General features: G+C 38.4%; 3 protein-coding genes across 4 annotated transcripts; all 3 read left to right on the top strand.

Moving 5' to 3' along the window:
- Window positions 1–9677: 9677 nt before the first annotated feature.
- On the top strand, window positions 9678–13436 carry LOC109187229 (cytochrome P450 CYP72A219-like). The gene is made up of 5 exons (XM_019337377.1): window positions 9678–10180; window positions 11661–11878; window positions 11976–12223; window positions 12327–12684; window positions 12870–13436. Exons 1-5 carry the CDS (start codon window positions 9895–9897, stop codon window positions 13293–13295), a joined length of 1536 nt encoding a protein of 511 aa, XP_019192922.1. The 5' UTR covers window positions 9678–9894; the 3' UTR covers window positions 13296–13436.
- Window positions 13437–15584: 2148 nt separating this feature from the next.
- On the top strand, window positions 15585–18377 carry LOC109187819 (cytochrome P450 CYP72A219-like). Its single transcript, XM_019338168.1, has 4 exons — window positions 15585–15908; window positions 16428–16648; window positions 16964–17599; window positions 17808–18377. Exons 1-4 carry the CDS (start codon window positions 15620–15622, stop codon window positions 18231–18233), a joined length of 1572 nt encoding a protein of 523 aa, XP_019193713.1. The 5' UTR covers window positions 15585–15619; the 3' UTR covers window positions 18234–18377.
- A 2879-nt stretch (window positions 18378–21256) lies between these two features.
- Window positions 21257–23632, top strand: LOC109187823 (fatty-acid-binding protein 3, chloroplastic). 2 transcript variants are annotated; one of them, XM_019338174.1, is made up of 5 exons: window positions 21257–21640; window positions 22379–22468; window positions 22603–22758; window positions 22888–23102; window positions 23316–23632. In XM_019338174.1, the coding sequence occupies exons 1-5, from the start codon at window positions 21415–21417 to the stop codon at window positions 23472–23474; spliced, it is 846 nt and encodes a 281-aa protein (XP_019193719.1). In that variant the 5' UTR covers window positions 21257–21414; the 3' UTR covers window positions 23475–23632. The 2 variants fall into 2 exon arrangements, with proteins under 2 accessions (XP_019193719.1, XP_019193718.1); XM_019338173.1 differs by having other exon boundaries at window positions 21258–21640; window positions 22367–22468.
- The last annotated feature ends 33 nt before the right edge of the window (window positions 23633–23665 follow it).

Genomic DNA, 23665 nt, shown 5'->3' with positions numbered 1-23665 from the left:
ATTCATATATTTCATTTTTAATACATTACAAATTTTGATTGGAGGAATAAAAAATTAGGGAATACAATGGTCCCCTAGGCTCTAGATGGTAGGGCTAACATGATGCTCCACTCATTCCATTGACCAAAGCAGATTCTTAAAAAAGACTACAGCTAATGTATATTGTAATTGATAATATATTTATTTTGTAGGAATAGGATGCTAAATGTTAGTGATAGGCAATGAATAAAATTAAGGAAAACGATAAGGGAAAATATTATTTGTACTTTCAACTTTTATTTATTTATTTATTTTTTAATTTTAGTTTGTCACATTTTTTATTTTAGATGAAAAAAATAAAAGTAAAAACTCTGATTTTTTTTTTTAATTAATCACAACATGTCAAGTTAGTGATGAGTTAAAAAATGAGTATGTATAATATTATTTTGAAGTAATGTGCTCTATATATATATATATATATATATATATATATATATATATATATTCGTATGAGAATTTATATTAACATGTGAACTTGAGAAGGAACCTATCTGAGCCCTTTACCTATATTAGCGGACGGTACATGTCATTGCAAACACAATGCACACATGTAATAATGCACTGCAAACACAATGCACACACGTAGAGCACTTCATCCTAAGTCACTTTTTTCCGTGCATCATGTTCTAGGTCGTTGGATGATGCAACATCAAGGGTGTGTACATGATTTCAGATTCACACAATATGGTAAGTTCTCACCTGAATATATATATATATATATATATATATATATATATATATATATATTAGTGTGCCAATAGAAACAAAAAGATAGTCTATGCAAAGTTATTTAATTTGCTTCTCTTTTTTAAATTTTATTTTAAAGAAATGTGCTTCAAGGAAAGAATATAATGGAGCTTTAATTTAATTGATGATAGATTTAGATCTGTACATATGTATTTGTTTCCTCTCTTCTTCCTGCCCCCACCCTTTAATTATTTAATGTATGATACTGTTCTGATCAGAGAGTTAAGGTATAATGCAGATAGATATCAAAGATTTTTTTTTTTAACAAAAAAAAAAAAAAAAAAAAAACCTAGTTATTTTTTTTTATTTTTTTCATCAATTGAAATGGTGAATGTATAGTACTACCATATAAATTTCATTTAGATTACTTCTAGTAAAGCTAAAATCCGTGACTGAATGAGCTTCGTAATTAAGTTGACAGAAGTGTGGAAATGAATCACTTATGCACAAAGTTAATGACATGAACGTACGAGGCTGTTTAGACAACGTAACTCGTAATTTACCGTCTCCATTAAACCTTAGACAGAAGTTTTGGAGGCTTAGAATTAATTTGACGTAAGCTGGAAACTTAATCTATCAAAACAAATATATTCGTGACTGAACAAAAACAGTTTTTTTTTTTTTTTTTTTTTTTTTTTTGCATAATGGAGGAGTAACTGCTAACAACACTTGTTTTCAAAAAAAAAAAAAAAAAAAAAAAAAAAAAAAAAAAAAACTGCTAACAACACTTTTTGAAGGGGCATAAAAGATTGTGTTGCCTTTGCCTTTGCCTGCTTAGCTTCTCACTTCTCAGAGAATATGTTGGGCACTTTTACCTATAACCCGTGCCTTTTGTTTGTGGTTTTACCTTTTAACTTGGCTGATGCAATGCCTAGTTATGTTTAAGGGACAATGAATAAAATATATCAACTATGTACCAAAAATAATAATACCGAGTAATAAAATAAATCAACTGGATTGAATTGACCAAAGACCCTGTGATCAAGTGGCATGAAGTGACAAAAAATGCAATTGAGTTCTAACATACCTTATATATTAAACATATTTCATATGATGTGATGATTTTTTTTTCTTTAAATAGCCATCAACCGTCTTTGAAGGAGATAGCCCGTGGTTGCGTGGGGTCAAAAGACTCAATCAACTGAAAGGGAGTATTGACAAGAATCGGACCAGTGACCCCCTTCTGACATAATAATCATGTTCCACCAAACGGTCTCCTCTTTCGATACTAATTATAGTACTATTTATAGCAACAGTGGAGTCAGATTGAGCAATAAATCTGTGTTTATTCCCATTATTATGAGTGCTTGAAAGGCTCATATTTTGCCACGGCAATCACACACTCGCACATGGAAGTCAACATATTAAAATGCACAATTTGGTACCTAAAACAACAACTATATATAATAAAAACAATTATATTGTATATCCTAGTCAACCATGCATATGTCTGTTCTATGCATCTAGTCCCCCAACAACCAACGGATATATAAACATTAAAACACCCCCAAGTAGTGTACTGTAAAAAGGAAATTAAAATTCCCAAAAGTGTTTAGATTCTTAGTCCATCAACTTTGCTAGTTTTAATTTCAAGTCAACCATAACCTTAAGGGGTGTTTGGTTTGAAGAATTTCACATTACTGTACTCCTAAATTACATATTAGCCATATTTATTAAATGATGAAATAACAAAATTTTAAAAGAATGACTAATTGTGACAAATAAATGAAAGGCAAGAATGCAATGTGGTAACATTTCGCGCTCATTTCCAAATTTCTGCTTCATGCGCTTCAATTAGATGAGACATGTTCAAAGGCGCAAATGTCAGAAGCGAGGTGTCTGTTTTGGACAGAGTGACGCGGGTTCGAATCCTGCAGCCTTGCTCAACCGCCCCTTAGCCCGGTGCTCATGACGCGCGGCTTTTTGGCGTCAGGGTTGGTGTGGCTTGCTTGAGGCTTAGAGATGTAGAGTGCCCTCCGTTATCTCCATCTCCGCCCAAGACTGCGCAAGACTCGTATCAGCACCAGGTGAAAAAAATCTTTCACTTGGGAAGTAGTGGAGGAGGATCAGCAAACTCAAAGTCTGGTCAAACCAAGAAAGACATGGGAGTTTTTGGGCGTTCAGAAGGAAATGAATAAAGAAAACGAAACGTAATAAAGCGTCAACCTATATCCTCCACACTGAATCAGCATTTGATAGATTATCGACGCCCGAAGAACGCTCGACCGAAGGAATGAGTCGAGCTCCTAGTCCGACAAGACTAGCAAACATGCAGCTATGACGTCATTCCTTGCGGCAACCACTGGAATAGGGGGGGAAGCGGTATCGAACAAGAAGAGCTGGAAGGGTGAAGTCAGAGCATCAGTTCTTCTTTTAGTAGAAGACTTGATCTTCCATACACCAGATCAAGATCAGGTACGCACGGTGGAGGTTGGTCATAAATTTGGAAGGCACGGCCCGCCCGTCTGCTGCTAGGTCCGGGAGTGGATCAGGGAATCGAAAATGCTTCTTTGATTGTTACGACCCGGATACGTTAAGGTTTCTTTCTTCCGGATTGAAAGAGAATGACTAAATGTGGTAATGTACTAACGTCACAATAGTCATTAATCAAGGTCTAAGAGTGAAATTTGCGCTTTAAGCTAGATTCTAAACTATTGTTCATTGACATATTTTGACTGATACTTTGTTATTGAGTTAACATGATGAGGATTGTATTGATTAACCGAAAACGAATAATAGTCTGTACAATACTAATATAGAAGACAAGTATAAAGAGTTCTACTAGACTACTAATACTAGAGTCCTAACACTCCCCCTCAAGCTCAAGGTGGAGCATTCGAAATATTGAGCTTGTCCCGAAGCAATGAAAACCGAGCAGATGCAAGTGGCTTGGTGAAAATATCAGCTAGCTGGTCCTTCGTGGAAATAAAATGAACCTGCAACTCCTTCTTGGCAACCTTGTCTCGAACAAAGTGATAATCGATTTCAACATGCTTAGTTCGTGCATGAAAAACCGGATTAGCACAGAGGTATGTTGCTCCCAGATTATCACACCACAGCCCCGGCGCAGCTTCCGGAGGGAAGCCAATTTCGCGCAGCAAAGAAACCAACCATGTGACCTCTGCCGCCACATCAGCCAGTGCCTTATATTCGGCCTCAGTAGAGGACCGCGCCACTGTCCGTTGCTTCCGACAAGACCAAGCAATTAAATTAGACCCCAAGAAGACGGCAAACCCACTCGTAGACTTTCGGTCATCCGGATTACCTGCCCAATCCGAATCCGAGAACGCATGCAATGCAAGAGACTCCGACTTGCGAATACATAGACCCATACCAAGAGTGCCTTTCACATACCGCAGAACACGTTTCATAACCGCCCAGTCCGCAGTGGTGGGCGACTGCATGCGTTGACAAAGCCTGTTAACTGCATAAGACAAATCCGGCCTAGTCACCGTCAGGTATTGAAGAGCACCCGCAATGCTACGGTAGTGAGTAGGATCAGCAAACGGAGTAGAATCATCAACATCAGACCGAGCCACCGAAACGGGTGTAGAAACCGGTTTACAGTCAACCATGCCTGCACGTCTAAGAATATCCTGTATATAACGCCGTTGAGACAGAAGAATACCATCAGATAGTGACATCGTCTCAATGCCAAGAAAGAAAGACGGGGGTCCCATGTCCCGAATCTTGAATGTACGCGCAAGCTGAGCCACAAGCCCATCAACACGGCTCGAGTCCGATCCCATGACCAAAATGTCATCCACATACACAAGAAAGTAAAGCTGTACACCACTGACAGAATATATAAACAACGAAACGTCAGTCTTGGACGGAACAAAGCCAACAGAGATCAGGAAGTCATGCAATCGGGTAAACCAGGCACGAGGAGCCTGCTTCAGTCCATATAATGAACGCTGTAGATGGCAAACATAATCAGGAACAGACTTGTCCTCATAACCAGGCGGCTGACGCATATACACTGTCTCCGCCAGGTTACCGTTCAGAAAGGCGTTGTGGACATCCAGCTGACGAATGGACCAACCACGGGAGTGAGCAAGTGACAGAAGAAGGCGAACCGTGGTTGGCTTGACCACCGGACTGAAAGTCTCAAAGAAATCCTTACCAGCGACCTGATTAAAACCTTTGGCCACCAGACGAGCCTTATGTCGCTCAATAGACCCATCAGCATTCCGTTTCACCCGAAACACCCACTTGCAACCCACAACATTCATACCTGGAGTGTACGGGACCAGAGTCCAAGTCTGGTTGTGTAGGAGAGCATTAAACTCAGCATCCATGGCCTCACGCCATTCCGGATGCGCAACAGCCTGAGAATAACATGTCGGCTCGGGTGTTGTAGCGGCAGAAACGAGAGCCACATGCTCCTGCGGGCCCCGACTCCTCGTTGCCATAACATGAGAGGGCGGACCTGCCACCTTGTTCTTACTACCACGAGGTCGACCCCGAGAAGCTTTAGGGACAGCCGAAACGGTCCGTTCAGTGGAGACAGAGTCAGCCGGACCCGCGGGCATATCCGGAACCGGTGTATCATCGACAGGCTCCATAACTGAAGAGGAGATAGGCACGATGGGGGCAACACCCCACGGCACCACTGGAGGCCGAGACACCACCTGCGAAGCAACAGATCTAGCAAAAGGAAAAACGGACTCATCGAATCGCACATGGCGACAGATAAAGACCTTATTAGTGACAGGATTCATACAACGATAGCCACGAAAAGAGTCAGGATACCCTAAAAACACACAAGGAGAAGAACGATATTCCAATTTATTACGGTTATAGGGACGCAATAAAGGAAAACACAAACACCCAAAGACACGCAAAAAGGAATAGGACGGAGGAGACCGGTGCAAACGAGAGTGAGGAGACTCATTATTTAAGACACTGGTAGGCATTTTATTAATCAAGTATACAGCAGTCTCAAACGCATAGTCCCAGAAACGAGATGGGACAGACGCTTGAGCCATCAGGGCCAAGCCAGTCTCAACTATATGCCGATTACGGCGTTCTACCCGCCCATTCTGTTCATGTGTGTATGCACAGGACTGCCTGTGACGAATGCCAAGAGACTCAAAGGTAGAGTGAAGTTTCTTATACTCTCCCCCTAAATCAGACTGAATAGAAAGTATTTTCTGTGAGAACGAGCGCTCAACGAGTGACCGAAACCGTTCAAATATGGAATATATATCAGTTTTTAAGCGCATCGGATAAAACCAAATAAAACGGGTAAAGTCATCCACAAACAAAACAAAGTAACGAAAACCATTCACAGAGTGCACAGGCGCAGGGCCCCAAATATCAGTATAAACCAATTCTAGTACACGGGTAGTTTTAGTTTCAACACGGGGCAAAGGAAAACGGGATGACTTCCCTAACTGACACGAAGAACACAAACGAGATAGATCACTAGAATTAAAACTACTAACACCAGAAGACTGCAAAATCTGACGAAGAACCCGAGTATGAGGGTGACCAAGCCGCTTGTGCCACGTAGAAGACGAAGCACGCGCAGCAACATAAGCAACAGAACGAGCAGAAGACGCGGGCCAGGAGTATAAGCCACCAGAAGTTCCCCCCTTAAAAACCACCTCCCTGGTCAAGAGATCCTTCACAAGAAAACAGTCAGGATGAAACTCAAAAAAGACACGATTATCTTTAGCAAAGCGTTGAACAGAAATTAAAGAAGAAGACAAACCAGGGACATGCAAAACATCATCTAATCGAAACACTCTAGAAGACGAGGCTATCGAAGTAGACCCAACACTAAAGATAGGCATACCTTCACCATTGCCGACACGAAGAGTGTCCGAACCGTCATAGCCTGCCGAGGACATCAACTGAGAGGAATCGGGAGTGGCATGATTAGTGGCCCCCGTATCAGGAAACCATTGGTGAGAGTCAACCGAACCACCCTCACCACCAGAAAAAGCCACATTAGCCTGAGGACCAGACGACTCAGAATAACGGCGCCAACAATTCGCCGCCGAGTGCCCAATCTTGTCACAAATCTGACAACGCACATCCGAGCGACCACGGCCACGGCCCCGGCCACCGCGACCACGGCCGCCACTGCTCGAACCGCCGGTGCACCAACCGGACCATCACCTGCGCAGATATATTCTTGAGAAATTAAATAATCGGAAAGATCCGAGAGAGTTACCGGGTCACCACGAGTCAACGGAGCAACGAGCGGGCGAAGATCCGACCGCAGACCACGGAAGACATAAATATTCTGCTCATCAAGAGGAACCGGACGCCCAGCAAGGGCCAAGTCTTCCACCAAAATCCGCGCCCGGTTCAAATAATCCGAAACGGACGAAGCCCCCTGCGACAAACGCTGCAGCTCACTGAGCAAACGAACCGCGCGAGACCGCGTTGCCGAGCCGAGCTCTTGCTCAATCGCCAACCACAATTTACGCGACGTCGGTCGGCCCACAGCCAACGGTAGCATCTCGTCAGACAAGGACGAGATCAAGAGAGACAGGACAGCCTTGTCCTGTCGACGCCACTGCACCACCGGCGACGCTACTGCCGAGGCAGTGCTGCCGCTGTCTGCCGTTGACGAAGCCGACGAGGCTGCCGGCGGACACTCCACCGTGCCGTCAACAAAGCCCAACACCCCCTGACCTTCGAGAAACGGGAGCATCTGGGTACGCCAGAACAGATAATTGTGTGCGGTGAGCTTGATCGACACAAAGTGATGAGCACTGGACAAGCTCGGAGACGGATAAATGGGGGTGGAGGCAACCTCGGAGACGGTCCGTTCTGAAGAATCACGAACAGATCCATCATTATTCCCACCCAAAGCTGCCATGGAAAGAAACCTAGATATGATACCAGATGAGGATTGTATTGATTAACCGAAAACGAATAATAGTCTGTACAATACTAATATAGAAGACAAGTATAAAGAGTTCTACTAGACTACTAATACTAGAGTCCTAACAAACATTATACTTACAATTTATAAGATATTTTAATTTTATTAGTGATTCATGAATTTTTAAACCAAAATCCAATTAATTGGTATTGTATATATAGAGTGAAATTAAAGGAACATACTAGGAAACATGGTTAAAGGCCAACAAAAAAAAAAATGCTTGAGAATATCATATTACCTAAGTGAGAGAATGAAATCATATTTCTAAAAATATTGCTTCAAATATGATGTGATAGGCATTTAACATTTTTTCAGAAATAATATATGACGGGAACCAAATATAAGAATATAGTATTCCAAAGTCTATATTATATCATATGAAATTCCATGATCAGCCAAACACTCCAAAAGTTTGAATACAATTAAATGTTGTGTTTAAAGAATTCCAATTAAATTGGGAATTTAGTTTCTGAAAGTTTAATAAATGTAGTTTGCTTAGGAACCTGAAAACATGCAATTATCAACAACATGGTACATTTCCTAATGTAATATCAACATGGACAACTTTTTAATATTAAAATATATAGGTTCATCATCAACAAGTGTTTTATGATGAGGTGGTTTTAGATTTTAATTAATTAAAGTAATTAAGCTACTTGTTTTAGATCTTTCAATTAGTACCAGTTGGCCGGTGTCATTGATGATGAAATTTCATTTGATTAATTATATTCATGTTGTCATTAATCAATTAATAATTTTTTAGGTGATTAGAAAACGAAAAAGTTGTAGCGAAAAAATTTATATTATAATTTCACTTTATGAATTTAAGCTCTGGAGACACCTAAAAGCAACAAGTTCTTGATACTTTCATGCGCGAATTTTTTCACTTTTGGTTCCATGGGCATAGTGCTTTTTTCACATTCGGTTAATGAGTATCAAAATATATATATATATATATATATATATATATATATATATATATATATATATATATATATATTTGGTGCAAACTATCAAATTCCTACTATATTTGGTCCTTTGTGTCCCAATTTCCTAGTCAGTTATTTATTTATTTATTTTTATCATTAATGTATGTTAACCTCAAGATCAGTACTATATTCCACTATGCAATCTCAATGCTTCTCAAATTGAAATAATTCACACGACTATCTTGTGTGAGATTTTGGCTAATATTAGACAAGAAAATGATCAAACGTGCACGGCAGTAATTTGAGTCATGTATAAAATGTGAAAAAAAATAATAGTCAAATACCAAATGTATAAAATATAGAATAGTCGAGGGACCAAAAGTGAAAAAAAAAAAAAACTTTTAGGCAAAAATTCAAAGAGTGAAAATTTTCAACGTGATATTAATTTTTAGGCAACTGATAGTACATATGAAATTTGAGGTAAAAGATTTGGACAATAAACATCTTCAGTTTAATTATCTGAATTTCTCTTTCAAGTGGGAGAAAGAAATGCTTATTATTCTGTCCAAAAGATGCAGTCAATTAAGGATGGGAATAATTCCTAATTAAAATAGTGACATATTTGTTGCACCACACAGATAAATGACACTCATTTTCTCACTCCAGCTCATCTAAGTAGTAACATATTTGTTGAATTCAACTAAGCTAGCTACTACCCTACAAAGAGTGGTCCAATAAAGATAAAGATTCCTAAATACTTAACTCGTCAAAAATCATCATTATATTCTCAAACATTTAGTCTAATTAACATAATTCATATTACATAGATATATGTGTAGGTCTATAATCAGGTGAGAACTTGTGAAGGATTACACGATACTTACTACATGATTGCACTACACCCGGATATGATTTCACCATCAGGCATGTTTGGGAGCCGTAGAAATACAATCATGTAGTAATTGCGGTGCAATCCTTTACAAATTCGTAGTTCGCAGGTAAGGTTGGTTTTCACCTTATTAGAAATGTATATATGTATATTATCGAACTAAAAATGTGGCAAAAGATTAAGAAGTTTTGAGATGCATGTGCATTTACAAACCCCTAATATAATTGATTAATTAAAGTTGATAACCCTTAGAGATTGAGATAGGTCATTATCATGCCTATATAATCAACCATGAAGGGCTCATCTCTCTCTCATTCTCTGAGCTTATTGAGTTTACTCCAACATCCTTCCACCCCATAAATCTCTCTTATCTCTCTAACCCAACCATGGATAGAATACAATCCTGGGTTTCAATCCTATTCTTGTTTATAAGTGTACCTGCGGTGGTGATATGGGCATGCAGGGTGGTGCAATGGGTGTGGTTGAAGCCAAGAAAGCTGGAGAAATGGTTAAGGCAGCAAGGGCTGAATGGTAATTCGTACAGAGTATTCTATGGTGATACCAAGGAGATGGCAACCTTGACCGCTAAAGCTAAGTCTAAGCCGATTAATCTCTCTGACGATATTCTCCCTCGCGTTCTTCCTTTCTACCATCTCGCTGTCACCAAGTATGGTACGTATGTAAATGCTCATATATATATATATATATATATATGGTCAGGTTCCTGTGAGGTCAGGTCTTTTCGTGCGGTCAGTGCGGCATACACCATTAGGTGTGCATAAATGCACCACACAGTGTTCGAAAATACACCATTATGTGTGGTGTATTTTTTTGGCATTTCATATATATATATATATATATATATATATATATATATATATATATGTGAACTCCTCAATTCATTATATTCTTCAATACTTCATTCTCATTGTTAGGATGTCACTTTTCTCTCTAATTTTATTTTTGGAATTTAGTCACAATAAAGTGATAACAAATAATATATGGACATGCACTAGATTTGGTTTGGATTAGATTTTTCTAAAAAAATTGTAAGGTGTCGATATGATTTACACTGAATTGCTCGATAGTCGATATAACCAAGCACGCACCTAAACATCATATTTTCTATTTTTACCAAAATATATAAATGCCAACGAAGATAGGATCTTAACCAGAATAAAGATGTCTTATAATAAGTTGTAGTGATGATTTGTACATTGTGATTACTTTGTTGTACACTTAAAAGTTATTTATGATTTTACTCTTGTTTTTTTTCTCTTAGTTAGTAATACCGTCAAATGTATTAACTTATCTTTATTATTATTTCTATTATTTTCTTTTATCTCTTTGAATTTTATTATATTTTTTATTAAACATTTATTTAATGGCATAATATGTGATAACTTGACCTAGTGTGTGTGAACCACAGAGAAATGGATGTAGTAATTGAATTGGCTTGTTTTGAAGTTTGAAATAAACAGAGAGTTATGATAAGTTGATTGGTTATTAATTAATTTTATAAATAATTTAAAATTTTATTACTTAAAAAAAAAAAAAAAAAATTTCTTCCACTTTCTATCCAATTAACACGAGCGATCTCATTAGTAGTTTTCGAACTAAAATATGATTGGGTTTTGCATGTTTCCTGGCGGGTTGATTGGGAGTGTTCACTGTTCACTGATCAGGACCATAATTTTTGTTAGTGGTCCCAGCAGATATTTATTAGTGCCCGCTCTACTAATCCTACATAATTTTTCCTTGTGGACCACTAATTTTTGTCTCCACTAACGTTAACACTGCCAAGGAATTCAACAATTTGTTATACCATAAAACAGGTTTATATTGCATTGTGAATCTTAATCTCAAAATTATGTCTACATTTATAATTTATGTACATGTAAATAAATTGAGGGTACATAACTTGGTAATTACAGGACACATAAATTATTAACTGCAAGCACAAAATATATTAACTGCAGACACATAAAGATGTTGGTTAACATGTTATGTGTCTGCCGTTAACATATTATGTACCTATAGTTAACAGTTGTCTGTTGTTATCATGTTATATGTATGTAATTACCATATATTTTTTTTCCATCATTCCATAGTTCCATGCCTCTTGTAACATGGGAACCATGCATGCATGCAGGTAAAAATTGCTTCGTGTGGTCAGGTCCAGCGCCAAGGGTGATAATATCGGAACCGGAACTAATGCAAGAGGTTTTTATGAACAACACCCTATTTAAGCGCCCAAAACCTCATCCTCTCGTCAAGTTCCTTGTCTCCGGCTTGGCCTGCTACGAAGACCAGCAATGGGCTCGCCATCGCAAAATTATTAGCCCCGCTTTCTATCCCGACAAGATCAAAGTATGCATACTATACAGTTGTTTGATTATTTTCTATAAACTAATTATCATTAATCAATTCCCATAAATAATCTCAGTTTTTCTTCTTCTTTTTTTAGTGTATGGCGCCTTCAGTGACGTCGAGCTGCGAAGAAATGATCATGAAGAAGTGGGAATTGTTAACCTCGGAGAAGAATTGGTGCGATTTTGATGTGCAGCCGTACCTTGAGGCATTTACCAGCGACGTGATTTCAAGAACAGCTTTCGGAGGCAGCTACGTTGAAGGAAACAAAGTTTTTAGTCTGCAAAACGAACAAGCAGAACTCACGCGTCAAGTCATCCACTCTGTTTATTCTCCAGAATGGTGGTAATTAATATAAACTTCCAGGCCAATTCAAAAACTCAAATTAAGAATCAAAATTAATAGAATTGATTGCGAGTTTTATTGGTTTGGTGATCTGATCTGATAGGTTATTGTCATCGAAGAGAAGCAGGAGAATGCATGAGATCGACAACGAGATTCGAGGCCTGATGAAGGGTTTGATTGGGAAGAGAGAGAGAGGGATGAAGGAGAAGGTGGGAGATGATGATGAGGAGAACTTAGACTTGCTGGGAGTTCTGCTGAAATCTGGGTTTAGCACTGATGAAGTGATTGAAGAATGCCAACATTTCTACTTTGCTGGCCAAGAGAGCACCTCCGATTTTCTTGTGTGGATCATGATTTTGTTAAGCATTCACCAAACATGGCAGGACCGCGCTAGGCAAGAGGTTCAACAAGTCTTCGGCCACAACAAACCAGATTTTGATGGACTCAACCGTCTCAAGATTGTAAGTACTATAACTGATACCAAATTGAAGCATGTACTCCATCTCAATTAAAAGTCTAAGCTGATAGTTGGATTGCAATTATATGTTCAACACTGACTTACCTCTTTATGGTCCGCTAAGATCAGAAGACCTGGTTTATCCAGTCAACACTCTCATGTAATGACTGTGTGTTTTTCTTGTCATAGTTGACGATGATTCTGAACGAGGTTTTGAGGTTGTACCCTCCATCGCCCTATACAATTCGAACCATGTACGAGGAAACAAAGCTAGGAGAAATGAAGCTGCCGCCAAATATTATCCTTATATTGTCGTCGCTCCTTGTCCAGCGAGATCCCGACGTGTGGGGGGCCGACGCCGGGGAGTTCAAGCCGGAAAGATTTGCAGAGGGGGTGGCCAAAGCAACGAAGAACCGGCTGGCGTTCCTGCCATTCGGGTGGGGTCCGCGTACATGCATTGGGAATAATTTTGCGATGATGGAAGCTAAGATCGCCATTGCAACCATCCTTCAACGCTTCTCTTTTCACCTGTCTCCCTCCTACGCTCATTCTCCTTGCTTTGTCGTCACTCTCAAACCCCAGTTTGGTGCCCCTCTCGTCCTCCACAAAATCTGATTCGCCCTAACTAGCTAACAATAATTCTATTCTCTTTCATCTTCGTGGCCGGTTTCATTGCTTTTGCATGAAATGGAACTTCAAAAAATAAGCATTCAATAAATTAAAAAATAAATTTTATGTGAGTGATTTATCTTGATCTATGGTTGATTGTATAATGATTGGAGGCTCACTTCTCTCCCATTTTAGCCCAATTTTACTGCTTTTCAAGCCCACTATACCATCTAGGGCCCATTTCCACACTCAATCCAACAATGTGAAAATATGGAGTATATCACCAATCATTATTGTCTGGACCACGGTCCAAATACGACGCTGACAGCGCCATTAGGTCTCGCAATTTTTTTTACGCGATCTTCATTTTCCTCTCCAGTGTTGCAACATACATTTTTATAACTCATAAAGTACATTATTCTAACTCAAAATACATTATCTTACCGTAGAATGTTCATTATTCTAACACATAAAGTATATTATTCTAACTCATAAAATATATTATTTTAACACATCAAGTATATTATTTTAACTCATAAAATACATTATCTTACCCTAGAAGGTTTATTATTCTAACACAAAGTACATTATTCTAAAGAAATTAAAATACATTACTTTTAACTCATAAAATACATTATCTTATCCCAGAAAGTTCATTATTCTAACACATAAACGGCTGAATAGATCACATTGTTATTGACTAACAATTTTTTTTTTTTTTATACTCAAAACGATGTCGTTCTGGACCGTAGTCCACACAATAATTTACCGTATATCACTAGTGCCCAATTTCCAGCAAATTAACAATGTGGACCATGAATAAATGTTCATGTTTAATATATCGAAGGTATATTATTTGTATATTGAAGATTTATTATTTGTATATCAAATAATGAATTTTTAGTACTCAAATAATTTACTTTGAAAAAATAAATTTTTATATATTAAAAATGTATATTATGTGAATTATCTATTTTATAAGGTAAAGCATGGTCCATAATATAATGATTGCCTATTTCCTGTGTTGCTAAGACCCAAGTTCTTTTTTATTCCCCTGGCCCCAATCCTAGCTAGGTTCACCACATGAGCCCTAAGAAAATCCCCAGCACCCTTGATGCGGGCATGATTAGTTCAGAATCTACTTAATTATGACTCGATAACAAATACTAATAAGATAATGAGATGTTTTCAAAAAAAAAAAAAAAAAGATAATGAGATCAAGAAAATTAGTATCTCTCACTCAATATCACTAATAAGTAACTGAATATGAATTATGGTTCACAATATAATAAATTTTATATTAGTGATATAGTTTATAATGTGGATCATTGTTCAAAATATATATAATAATTGTGTTACGTACAGGTTTAGCATTCAAAATACCACGCTTACTAAAACGGCTAAGTTTGATTCAGTAAATGAAGTAAGCTACTAAGATACATATGGTGCATGGAGCCAAACTAAATTATTTTGATTTTGACACGCACTGGGATCCCATATTCTATTATTTTGAATTATAATAATACAAATATACATACATCGTCTGTAGACTGTAGTGACCTGTTTGGCTGTTTAATAATATAACGTCGCTTTCTGTTATTTTTAAGTATTTTAATGAGTTAATTTAATTTTTAATTTTAAATTTATAGGTGGCAGTCTACTTGTAGTCTATTTTATTTTTTTTTTAGAATATCTACTTTTGGTACAATCTTAATATTATTGTATTATGATCATTTTTGGTCCTGTATCAACAAAGTAATTTAAATTACTTGCACTTTTTACTTGCAAAGGTGCACCAGTTACTTACACTAGTAATATTTAATCGCACCAAAATTTTGAGTTATTTACAAAAATGTCACCGTGTCGTTTTTTTTTTTTAAATTACATATGATTCGTTGATCTAGACACGTGGACAACTGTGAATAGTTCTTATTTCTCTCATGGACGATTGTTCTCATCTGAGCGCACCCATATATATATATATATATATGCGAACAAATTTGGTATGTTCATATAATTAAAGATGATCAAATACTAAAAATTAATGAAAAAAGAGAAAAAAGGCTATGACAATTTTATAATTTTTTAAAATTATGATTATGTATTTAGAAATGTTTGACAGTGCATGGAAGACATTACCCAATTCTCATCCCCTTTCTTATCTGATCTCTATCTGCCACTAGTGGCTTATGTAGTGGTTGACAACTTAGGCTTATTTATGACCTCTTTAATTTGTGGTCTTTTGTTGACTATCAGGCTATATATGCAGCTATGCAGACAAGATTGTCCATCTATCCCCTCCAAAAAAAACAGACATACAGAGATCGAATATGCAAGTGGAACACATCAACTCAGTTGTGTTATCATTGGCTCTGGTCATCATAGCCGCCCTGACATGGGCGGCATGGAGGATAATAAACTACGTGTGGTTCACTCCAAAGAAGGTGGAAAAATGGCTGAGAGAGCAAGGCTTCAGTGGTAATCCTTACAGGCTATGGCATGGAGACTTGAAAGATATAAGGAAGATGACCGCCCAATCATACTCCAAAACCATAAACTTATCCGACGACTTCTTGCCCAGAGCTTTCCCCTTCCACCATCAAATCCTTCACAAATATGGTACATACTTTACGTTTTCTATTCTCAGATCACTTGTTTATTTCTTCTTCTTCTTTTTTTTTTTTTCCATGATTTTTGTCTTTGCATGTGTGGATGTGTTGAACCCATACCATACATCCAAAGAATAATAATAATAATATTTTTGATGAAGGCAGCATACTTACAAGGATAGCTTTTAACACGTGGCTTGCTAGATATGCTGCCACCTGCAACTTGGTGTTATTTTTTATAAATTCAATTCTAAGATTGATCGGATCATTTAAAAATAGAAGAAGAAATATGTGATTGTGTATGTTAAACACTTTGAACATGGATTCGAACTTATTAGCTTTTCTATACAATTTTTACATAGGTCTTCTCATTGTATTTATTATTTCATTATTTCATTATTTCTGTTAATTATATTAACCAATTCAATCACACTATAATACAGTTATTATATTATTTAAATTTAAATTGTGAGTTATATATAAGTAGCTATTGTAAGAAGGGTGGGGCCGATGAATTTGTACTTTGCAGGAAAGAAATCATATTTTTGGCAAGGACCAGTTGCGAGGGTGTTCATCATGGATCCAGAAATGTTAAGAGAGATATTGTATAAATACAGCATATTTCAAAAGCCAGTGTCCCAATCACCCATCTTTAGGTTGCTTGCTACTGGACTCGTATCTCAAGAGGGTGAGCGTTGGGCCAAGCATAGAACACTCCTCAACCCTGCTTTCAAACCACATAACTTAAAGGTAGGTAACATATATTATTCTAACTAGTTACACTGTTAATTACATCCAATAATGTTTAGTGCTAATAAACATTATATAATACTACTGAAAATTATGGAATTTCCGACCACCGATCTTAAATCAAGTTGAAAGCAAAAAGTAGTCGGAAATAGCAACAAAGGTTTTTCCGGATACCAAAAGTGGTCGGAAGCTTTTGACTTGATTTAAGATCACTTTCAGATGGTCGGAAATTCCATAATTTCCAGCAGTGTAAATTTAAAATTCTTAAGCCTCTCTCACTCGATCTCTAATTCTCTATGTATCATTTTGTTATAGCAAATGTTGCCAGGCATGCATGCCTGCTGCAGCAGCATGGTAAGAAAATTGGAGAATTGGGTGAAAGAGAAAGGGGCGGTGGAAATGGACCTGTGGCCTCATCTGGGCAACTTATCTGCAGATGTAATCTTAAGAACAGCATTTGGGAGCAGCTATGAAGAAGGGAAGAGGATCTTCCAACTCCAAACGGAGCAAGCTAAGCTGGCATTCGCTTTTACCCAATCAAATTATATCCCGGGATGGAGGTTTTTGCCCACTAAAACCAACAGAAGAATGGTGGAAATCTACAAGGAAGTGCGCGGTTTGATGCTGGGAATCATCAACAAGAGAATCAAAGCGATGAGAGTGGGAGAAGATGAAAACGATGATGACTTGCTGGGGATACTAATGGACTCCAATTTCAAAGCGGTTAGGACAGGAAGAAACAACAACGTTGGACTCACAATTGATGAAGTGATGGAGGAATGCAAGCTGTTCTACTTTGCCGGTCAAGAAACCACTTCCAACTTGCTGGCCTTCACCATTGTTATGCTGTGCAAGCATCAAGATTGGCAAGCCCGGGCACGCCAAGAGATTCTCCAAGTTTTTGGAAACACAATTCAACCAGATTTCGAGCGCCTGAATCAACTCAAAATAGTAAGCAAATAACATTTAATACTATCACGGCTGGAAATTATGGAATTTCCGACCACCTGAAAGCAAAAAGTGGTCGGAAATAGTAATAAAGATTTTTCCCAATACTTTCCTTCAGGTGGTTGAAAATTCCATAATTTCTAGTAGTGTATGCCAAAAGCTATACATACGAAACAGAATCTAAGAAATGGGAATTGAATATGATTTGCAGATAACGATAATTATGTACGAGGTTCTGAGGTTGTATCCTCCGGCAACTATGCTGCTCCGGAAGACGACTGGGAAGACAGAGCTAAGAGGTGTGACGATGCCTGATGGATTGGAGCTGGTGTTGCCGATAATCTTTGTCCATCACGACACTGATCTTTGGGGCGATGACGCTAAAGAATTCAAACCAGACAGGTTTTCGGAAGGGATAGAGAAAGCGACGAAGGGGCAGGCTTCGTTCTTCCCCTTCGGCTCGGGTCCAAGAGTATGCATCGGCCAGCATCTTGCAATGGCGGAGGTTAAATTGGCTATGGCCATGATTCTCCACCATTTCTCCTTAGACCTGCCTTCGTCTTATGTCCATGCTCCATTTTCCCTTCTCACTCTTCAACCTCAATATGGTGTTAAGGTCATCCTCACCAAAGTTTAGGCCTGGAACCCTAAGACTCTCCTTTAAACTCTGGGGATTAATTGAAGGGAAATTATACATTTATATTTTATACACCATGTGATAAACATGGTAAGTAGACAATGTACTTGTAAATTGTAATAAGAGATTTGGCATCTCCACCAATTACCATGTAGTATGATGGCATCTCAATTATCATTCTAATTGGATAGTCATATGTTTGAACCCCGGTAGTGGGGGCTTATATTCTTTAGGCTGAAAATGTATGTAACAATGTTGATAGACTGTGTTGAGTTATCTTTTCTCCTAAAGAACATATTCGCCAAGGTGGAGATTGTTGAGTTTGTCTCATATATGGATTAAGAATAAGTGTTTGTCTCATACTAGGGGTAGGAGTGAAACGGGTAGACCTATTGTATAGGGATTGGATGCCTATAAATATATTGGTTGTATCCCTAAAGGGTTGTGTGTCACCATTACACCATCACAAATAATAAGAGAATACTTTCACTCCCGTGGATGTAGGTACATTGCCGAACCACGTAAATCTTGTTTTTTTACCTTTTTGTCATTATTATTTTTCTTGTTCTTGTTAATCTCAACAAATTGGTATCAGAGCATTGTTGAGATGACCAGTTCAAGCACAAAATTCGAGGTATCAAAATTTGATGGTACAGGGAATTTTGGATTATGGCAATCTAGGGTAAAGGATTTGTTGGCACAACAGGGTCTTCTAAAAACTTTGAAGGCGGATAAGCAAGCTAATCTGGAAGAGGATGATTGGGAAGATTTGAAGGAGCGTGCGGCAGGAACCATTCGGTTATGCCTAGACGATGGAATTGTGTATCACATTATGGCCCTGGAAGCCCCAAAAGAAATTTGGGATAAATTGGAAACTCAGTTCATGGAAAAATCTCTAACGAACAAACTGTATCTAAAGCAAAGGCTTTATGGGCTTAAGATGGAGGAGAGTTCAGACTTGGTGCATCATATTAATATCTTCAACCAGATAATCTCAGATCTAGCCAGGCTTGATGTCAAGATTGAAGATGAAGACAAGGCGATGATCTTGCTATGTTCATTACCTTTTTCCTTTGAACATCTGGTGACTACTCTAACATACGGGAAAAGCACGATTAAATACAGCGAGATCTCTGCGGCCCTGCAGGCTCATAATAAGCGCTTGCAGAGTGGATCGTCTGTTGGTGAAAGTTTGTATGCTAAAGAGGGTCAGGATCGTGGAAGGAAACAAGAGAAGGGTAATTCTGGGAGGAGAAACTCTAGGTCTAAGTCCAAAAATAGCAGGAAAATCCGGTGCTACAAGTGTTATGAGATTGGGCACATAAAGAGAGATTGTCCAAAGTTGAAAAAACAACAAGAGGCGGCGAACATGGTGCATGCTGATGAATCTTATTATAGTGAAGGTGATGTTCTAGCGGTAACTAGTAACAAGTTCGAACATTGTTTGGACTTGTTGGGCGTTTCTAGATGCTAGATGAGAAGGTGGTAAGGGACGCTGTGGTGTTGGGCAGCGCGGATACCAGGAGGGGTCGTGGACCTGGTATCAATATGGGTCAATATTGGCTCGGTATGGGCTGGGCTTGTCATGAGTCACAGCTAGTATGGGCTGGGCTTTTGGCATGAGTCACGGCTGGTATGGGTCGAGCTTGTCACGAGTCACGGCTGGTATCGGTATAGGCTTATATGGGCTCGGTATGTGCCGGTATGGCACTGGTTAGGGCTGATATGGGTTTGGTATGGGAGGACTTCTCGGGACGACGAAGAAGTTCATGAACATGCACTGGGAAACGTTTGGTGCTGCGTTGTGCGTGTTGCTGGCCAGTGGTAATTGCTGGTTAATGGAGCATTGGGCAAGGCACACGAGTTTAGTGTGACTTTGCAGGGGCGCTGTTGTGTTGGGGCAGCGTGGATACCAGGAGGGGATATGGACCTGGTATGTGCCGGATGCAGGAAGTCAGCTAAACGGGGCAGTTAGCATGAGTCGCGGCGGTATAACAGGTCGACGGCTGAGGGGCGAATGACTTGGAACAAAGCGGTTCGTGTACATGCACTGGGTAACGTTTGATGCTGCGTATGCATGTGGCTGGCTAGTTGGGATGAGCATGGTTGTTCCTACCCATGTGTATATGTGAGATAAGTTTTTTTTCTCCTAAGGGGCATAATTGTGAAGGTGGAGATGGTGAGATAAGTCTTTTCTCCTAAGGGACATATTTGCTAAGGTGGAGATTTGTTGAGTTATCTTTTTCTCCTAAAGGACATATTTGCGAAGATGGAGAAGTCTTTTCTCCTAAAGGGCATATATGTGAAGGTGGAGATGGTGAGATAAGTCTTTTCTCCTAAAGAGCATATTCGTCAAGGTGGAGAATTGTTGAGTTATCTTTTCTCCTAAAGAACATATTCGCCAAGGTGAAGATTGTTGAGTTTGTCTCATATATGGATTAGGAATAAGTGTTTGTCTCATACTAGGAGTAGGAGTGAAACGGGTAGACCTATTGTATAGGGATTGGATGCCTATAAATATATTGGTTGTATCCCTAAAGGGTTGTGTGTCACCATTACACCATCACAAATAATAAGTGAATACTTTCACTCCCGTGGATGTAGGTTCATTGCCGAACCACGTAAATCTTGTCTTTTTACCTTTTTGTCATTATTATTTTTCTTGTTCTTGTTAATCTCAACAGACTGGTAGTGAAAATACTACAAATTTGATTCCTAATGAAAGCAGTTTATTGACTTTCTTGGTTTGAGTCAATCAGCTACAAAAAGACGTTTATTCAATGCAATTCTTGCATAGTGGTTGTGGTTCTCTCGTCACTCAAAAAAATGCTTTAAAAATTTAAATTTACACTATAAAGTATAAATATATGTGAGGAAAGAATAAAATTGATAACATAGTTCCCCTCATTCATTTGGCATGATAGTCATTACTTGTTAGTTGTTAGCAAGAAAAACTACACACAAAAAGCTAAGAAAGTTAGGTTGTTACAGGACCCCACATATCTATGATGATACATGCCCATTTGTTCATTCGTTCTCACAATCTCACCTGCATTCAGAGATAAAGGGCCAAGGAAAAAAATTAGAGGAAAATGGAAGGAAAAATGATACTCCGTACTTAATACTACTAGGCCTAGGGGAATTCGCCTTTCTGTTACCCTCCTCACTTGAGAACAAGAACATGGCTGCAGTTGGGTCAATGCCTTCGTCACTGTGGATTTCGGTTTCAGCACCTACAAAATCAAAGATCACTTCTTGCAATGTCAAACCCAGATTTTCTCTTCCTCTCAGCAAAACCCACAGTTATTTCACTATCTTTTCCACATTTCCTTCTCATTTCTCATTAGGGTCGTTGGATGCTAGGCTTCCCGGTCTATTCTCGCCCAGAGCTGCTTCATCTTCTTCTGGTAAAATGTCCTTTTAATTTGATTAGTACATGTGCTTATTGAATTACTTGTATTCAGCATATATTTCTTATTTCTTTACCCAATGCAGAGGAAAGATGAATTCTCATTTATTGTTGTATAATTCAAGAGAGAGATTGCTTGTATTTGCAGTGTTGTTAGGTTTCAGATTACTGGCAAGTTTCTTTCTCTATGTTGACAAGTTGTATCTCTGACAATAATTTATAGAACTGAAGGCCATAGCTAGAAAGTATACTGCAGTACCTTCAAAATTGGATCTTTTTCTTCAAATTGTATGATAAATGCTTGAATTTGGGCTAGAAATGGGAGGGTGGAGTGCGAAAATGAAAGTGATCGCATGATATTGAACTAAAGTACTCTTGATTGTTTACAATTGAATTTGGGATGTACTCAAGTGGAGAATAACAAATAGTTACTTTCAAGTTCCATGATGCATGATTTAGTCATATTGAATTTGGAAGCGGCCTATTGACTTTCTGCGTTTGAGCCAGTCAGTCTAGGCTGGTTTACCTCTTTGTGGTCCTTTGCCAGCTAAGGTCACAAGGCAAGGTTTACCTAATGAACACCCTTGGATAGTGGTTGAAGGTTTCCCTCGTCACCCAAGAATATAGAGTATTGAAAATCGATAAAAAGGAACATATATGTCTACTAGATTGAATATCTCATCCCCCTTTGAGAAACAACTGATTAGATTTGAACTTGTTTCAGTTGGAAATGCAGAGTATGTAGAGGAACCAACAACCAATGTAAAGTTCCAAAGATCATTGAGCCTCCCCGGTTGCTGCACATCTTTATCTTTGCTTGGGACTGGTTAGCTGCTATCCAAAGTCATAACAAAATTTCTTCTAACTTTTGAAGTTTCAGTTTTTGCTAAATTCACAGTAGCCTCTACGTTTACACTTGTGCTCTTATGAACTAACTTTGGCAGTTGCAATTACTTTTAGGATACAGGGAAAAAGTTTTTGCAATAATAGGTGTTAAGGTCTATGCTGCGGGACTATATGTCAATGAATCCATCCTCAATAAGTTAGATGCCTGGAGAGGACGCTCAGCAGCTGAGCTACAAAATGATTCCCCGTTGTTTGAGACCATATTTAAAGGTAATTACGTTTGATTAAGTGGGGGATGTCCGAATAATGGAGAGCTTTTGTTCGGGATACTGGTGGAGCAAAGAATTAGAAAGTGCAAAATCCATAGAGAATTTTAGTAATTGATTATTTGTACTGCAGCTCCTCTGGAGAAATCTCTAAGCATCGTTTTAGTGAGAGATGTTGATGGTAAAACTTTCTGGGATGCGTTAGATGAAGCTATCTCTCCAAGAATCAAATCGCCCTCTGCAGATGATGAAACTGCCCTTTCCACATTCCGTACCATCTTTCAAGGGAGACCTCTTAAGAAAGGAACTTTCATAGTGTTAACTTGGGTTGACCCAACCAAAATGCTTGTGAGTATGCATCCATTTCATATAAAACTGTTCATTTTGATGGGCTCCAAACAATACGTGGACCATAGTCTTTTTTTTATCCCATGACCTTTGACATGGCTCTGATACCTACCACGCCTCTCTTTCCCTTTCTATGTTCTTCAAGCATGAACTTGATGTTAACCGATGCATTGTTTTGGTTGGAAATTTACGTGTTTTGACACCTCTATGTAGGTTTGTGTATCATCTGATGCAACGCCTTCCTCAATTGATGCTAAGATTGAATCGGCAAACGTTACTTCAGCTCTGTTTGATGTATTTCTTGGACGCAATCCAGTTTCTCCTTCCTTGAAAGCATCAGTTGCCAATGGATTGGAAGTAGTGCTCAAGTGAATGCTGTGTTAAGTTGCAGAGTAGCCTTTTTTGGGTTCCAGCTTTGTTGAGTAATTTTGTAGCATTGTGTAGTCAAAATACATTATATTGCTTCAAGTTTCTCTTTTAGACCAAGAATAGTAATTATTGCAAAGAGAATTAATATCAGTTTTAGCTGCAAAACTATAATAGTATTGAATTAATACCATTTA

This window comes from Ipomoea nil, unplaced genomic scaffold (genome assembly GCF_001879475.1).
Source record: "Ipomoea nil cultivar Tokyo-kokei standard unplaced genomic scaffold, Asagao_1.1 scaffold1421, whole genome shotgun sequence".
Classification (NCBI taxonomy): Eukaryota; Viridiplantae; Streptophyta; class Magnoliopsida; order Solanales; family Convolvulaceae; genus Ipomoea; species Ipomoea nil.
This window is presented reverse-complemented; position numbering and strand designations above follow the sequence as displayed.